The sequence below is a fragment of the Metopolophium dirhodum genome, chromosome 1 (genome assembly GCF_019925205.1).
Source record: "Metopolophium dirhodum isolate CAU chromosome 1, ASM1992520v1, whole genome shotgun sequence".
Classification (NCBI taxonomy): Eukaryota; Metazoa; Arthropoda; class Insecta; order Hemiptera; family Aphididae; genus Metopolophium; species Metopolophium dirhodum.
Genome location: NC_083560.1, coordinates 143906386 through 143911294, shown reverse-complemented (window position 1 = coordinate 143911294; position 4909 = coordinate 143906386). Strand labels below are relative to the sequence as shown.

Genomic DNA, 4909 nt, shown 5'->3' with positions numbered 1-4909 from the left:
AAATATATAATAACGTATTAAAATAAAATATCACTTATGTAGTTATGTATGAACTGTTGATTGAAGTAGATTGACGGTGCAATTGGTTATTGGAAATACTTGTATTACATAATCCTCTTCGGGTTCAGCATATAAATTGCGATTGTCACAGACAGTGACGTATTTTTGGCATGCCAAACACCTTCGTCTTTGACAATACATTTGTAGCACATTTATATCCTTAAACATAACATGGTACGCTTTTAAACTTAAATTTACAAGATTCGACTCAAAATACGCCTGATTGATATAATTGGCACATTCGAATGAGCAAAATATATCGATAATATTATCATCAAATGAATATCGAACTTCCCTCACGACAAAAGCTGAATGCAACTGGCGAAAATATTCATAAACTTCACGTTCACTGTGAGTAAATGGATATTTTGCAATATGTTGTATTGTGATCGGTGGTATATGACTAATTACATTATCGAGGTTGTCGTCAGGTATCATATCTTTGCTAAAAATGAATAAAATGATTATATTTTAAAAATTAAAATGTTATAATTAATTAACTTACAATGAAATATTCTGCTCGCTGCATGCGGCGTTCTTGCATACCAGCTTGTTGAGTATTATTATTATTGATCTAATGAACCCCACTATTTAAGTAACATGGAAAAGCAGATTATAAACTGTATGCCAAAAATCGTTTGATATATCCATCACTTATTCGCACGGCACTATTTTTATTATTAGCACCTTATATGTTAATGTAAACATGAAATGCGATCAAATTTTAATTATAATCATTGATGTACAAAATACTAAAAATAAAAAATAGTGCAGTGCGAATAAGTGATAGATATATCAAACGATTTTTGGCATACAGTTTATAATCTGCTTTTCCACACATTAGCCAATGTCAAATATCTTTTAATTCCTCTGTTAATCGTTAAAAAACAATGTGTATATCAGTTTTTATTTATTACCAACACGGCACCTTATATCTTAATGTAAACATAAAATGCGATCAAATTTTAATTATAATCATTGATGTACAAAATACTAAAAATAAAAATAGTGCAGTGCGAATAAGTGATGGATATATCAAACGATTTTGGGCATACAGTTTATAATCTGCTTTTCCACACATTAGTCAAAGCCAAATATCTTTTAATTTCTCTGTTTATCGTTAAAAACAATGTGTATATCAGTTTTTATTTATTACCAACACCATGTGTAACAGGCATTGACATGACTATTACTATATATCATAGATATTAATTTATATAAAATAAAGAGACCTAATGTGAATTTCATCAGTTAATTTTAAGCAATACGAGTGCATAGTAATAATGTCCGACATGAGTGTACAAAATTCGGCCGATGAAGAAATCAATGTAAGTACATTATTATAATAATTATAATATATTATTAATATACTTTAATTTAACACCATTTATTAACAATAAGTTTAAAACATAATCATTTAAATTTAGGATCATTATTCATATCGAAAAAATGTGCAAATGCAGAATTCTAAAAAACCCAAAATCACTATGAAAGCTAAACCAAAAAAACAGAAATTAATAATGGTCAACACAAGCGATCAAAATTCAGATGATGAAGAAATTGATGTATGTGCACCGGTATTATTATTATTATTATTATATCATAAACTTTTTTCTGAATTTCCTTACATTACACATCAATATGTTAAAAACATGGGTATATAAATTTAGGAACTTTATAATCATCGGAAAAATGAGCAAATGCAGAATTCTAAAAAACCTGAAACCGTTATAAAACCTAAACCAAAAAAACAGAAAGTAAAATATTCCATATTTTAATAATAATATATTTATCAATTTAATATTGATTTTAGTTTCAGTCGCATTTATTAAAACTGGAACAAGAATATAATGGTTTAACAACTATGGTTAATGAAAACTGCATACGCGTAAAAAAATCAGATGGTGGAAATTTTTGTATCAAAATACCCGAAATCAAAACAGCAAGTGATTATTTGGTTATTCAAAAATACAAAACATCGGACATGGAAAAAGTAGAGTCAAAAGACAGGTAACTATTAATATTTTGTATAAACAGAGTATATTAAGATTTACACTAGGTATCATTAAAATGAATAAGAAAAAAAAAAAATTAAGTACAATATTTGTAAATTATTGGGGAAACATATCATGCCATAGTACTATTTTATAACCTAAATAGGCACGATGCTTACAACCAAGCAATTTTGTGAATATAGGTATGATGATGTTTCGTCGTTGATACTAATAATATTCACACAGTATGTAAAATATTTAACTGCTCAACAATTGTGTCATCTAGTTTATTTGATAAAATATTTATGATAATATGAAAATATATGCATTTATAATATACAATCATTAATTTGTTTTAATAGATGGAAAACCTCAACGTTCAACGCAAAAACTATGCTGAACGAAAAAGATAAAGCTGACAATACAATAATATCGGCATTTAATAATTTGCAAGATTTATTAATGGATAAATTTATGTGTAACAACAACAAAAAAATTGAATCTTATAAATAATAACTATATGTTTATATTATTATAGTTTCACTAAATGAAACCCGTCATTAATATTTGTGTATTTTTTATTTATTACCAAACGGTTAAAATATTTGTATTCAATTTTATTTTAGAAAGCTTACATTTGATTCAATAATTTATACAATATGATTATATTATGGAAAATATTTTGGTTTATTTTAACCAGTTAACATTTAAGATTATTTATAATATATAATATATTAATTATATTATTATCATTTATTATTAAATAAAGGTATGCATTTGACAAAATAAATAATGTTTATTATGAAGGTATAATCTAATTATTAAATAGTAAGCTTGTCGTATATCATGATTATTTTGGTTTTATTGGCTGGTTATATCAGGCTTTAGTATAATGTCTGCAAACGTTTCGTGATGGATTTGTTGTAATTCAAGTAAAAATGACTTTTCTTCATCCTTCAGGTCATTCATTTTGAAATTATAATCTTTAATATATGTACTGATAAAATCACTTCTAATACAATCAGGTGATAAATATAAAATATCATACTTGATAATTATACATGCATTATTGAAAACAGTCTGATACGCCACTAATTTATTTGATAACTCTATGATATTTGCATTTATACATGTTTCCAATAATTTCAATGGATTTAAATTATCACTGGATAATGTGATTCTGTTATTATTATGATGTAAATTAACTGATTCAGATTTTGCACATATTTTATAATAAAAATTATTATCTAAATGTAATCGTTTTGAATGTTGAACAGTGGATAAAGAACAAACAATTATATTAAAACTATCATCAGATATAAACTTATTCCATTGAAATACATTTAGTATTAGATATCGTTTAGTTACGTTACACATGAATAAAATAATAACAGATAAAGGTTGATCAACTAGGTATCCAATATAAATGTTTTTTTTTATTCTGTTGATGTATGCTGAATATTGATTTGACTACTACGGCGTCCATGATGTGTGCAGTATTGATTTAATTATTGAATTCAAGATGATAATATTTTGGTTTGGATTTCAGTATAGTGAATCTTCTATGTGCCTTCAATGTTTGGCAGAGTTGACGTACCTATTGATTGATTTTTATCGATTGAAATATATGTTCCAATTTTAATTAAATTATTAGTACCTTAACAAATAAATAAAATACAGCATAGTCAACACTACTACACTGTAAAAACACAACTAAAATAAAATCAAAAAAAAGTCAAATATAGTGTGTTGGATAACAGTTTGATCACATTATGAAAGTTAAAAAGTGATTATTTAACTAATGATTTTTGTTTATTGATCAATATTTTTTTCAAATCGGTAAACAGATAATTGATAACAATGCACAGACATGTATCAGGTCCGCAATCACAATTTTGATTTGGCCACGCACATAAAGTAAAATGATTATTGTTTTTTTCTGTTCCACATTTAATAGCGTGGCTTTTTAATTTTGATAATAATGTATACAATTCAGCTAATTCCTTGTAACAAAAATGTGATGGATGAATTATACCCATTTCTGAAATGTCTCTTTCAATTTCTTTTAATAAGTCCATTGTAAATAATAACGCACAATTCAACGGTTACTAATAAACTGATACAGATTAAGTTGTGCGTTATTATATAACATATTATAAACAGTTATTACAAAATCTAATAACCCGAAAATTGAAACATAATATATTATAAAATTAAAAATTACAGTTTATGAATAAAAACATGAAAAAAAAAAACAAAAAAAATGTAGACCCATGGTATAGTGGACTATGACACTGGGTGTAGTATTAACATACATACTTACCCTAAATTTAAATTTATCAAACTCTACACTCAACGCCTTAGCCCACTAGGCCATGAGTCTACAAGTTATTTAATTACTATTTTTGTATATAAGTTAAAATAATGAAAAAATTAAAAAGTAAGATAAAAATGGAAACAGTAAATATATTTGTATGGGCCAAAAAATAATAATAATCACTTGTTGTGAAACTGAGTAAAATTTGAATTGAAAAAATTAAGCAGTATAAACTGGGATAGAAAGCAGCCAAAAATCTGATCGACCAAGCGGGAAAGTTGTGGATACACGTTTTTAAATCTCCCTGTAATTGTAAAAACTGGGATAGTAAGCACCCACAAATCTGATCGTCCAAGTGGAAAAGTCGTGGATATCCGTTTTTAAATCTCCCTGGAACAGTAAAAAACTGGAAACAGTAAATATATTTGTATGGGCAAAAAATAATAATAATCACTTGTTGTGAAACTGAGTAAATATCTTTTTTTTTTTTGGGTAAAATTTAAATTGGAAAAATTAAATAGTGTAAACTGGGATAGAA

The 4909-nt window shown here is 26.1% G+C and overlaps 1 protein-coding gene across 4 annotated transcripts; it reads left to right on the top strand.

Moving 5' to 3' along the window:
* The first annotated feature begins 1190 nt into the window (after positions 1-1190).
* On the top strand, positions 1191-2861 carry LOC132935980 (uncharacterized). 4 transcript variants are annotated; one of them, XM_061002625.1, is made up of 5 exons: positions 1191-1388; positions 1488-1637; positions 1731-1817; positions 1874-2070; positions 2417-2858. In XM_061002625.1, exons 1-5 carry the CDS (start codon positions 1344-1346, stop codon positions 2565-2567), a joined length of 630 nt encoding a protein of 209 aa, XP_060858608.1. In that variant the 5' UTR covers positions 1191-1343; the 3' UTR covers positions 2568-2858. The 4 variants fall into 4 exon arrangements, with proteins under 4 accessions (XP_060858608.1, XP_060858611.1, XP_060858609.1 ...); XM_061002626.1 differs by having other exon boundaries at positions 1193-1388; positions 1488-1625; positions 2417-2853; XM_061002628.1 differs by lacking the exon at positions 1731-1817 and having other exon boundaries at positions 2417-2861.
* The last annotated feature ends 2048 nt before the right edge of the window (positions 2862-4909 follow it).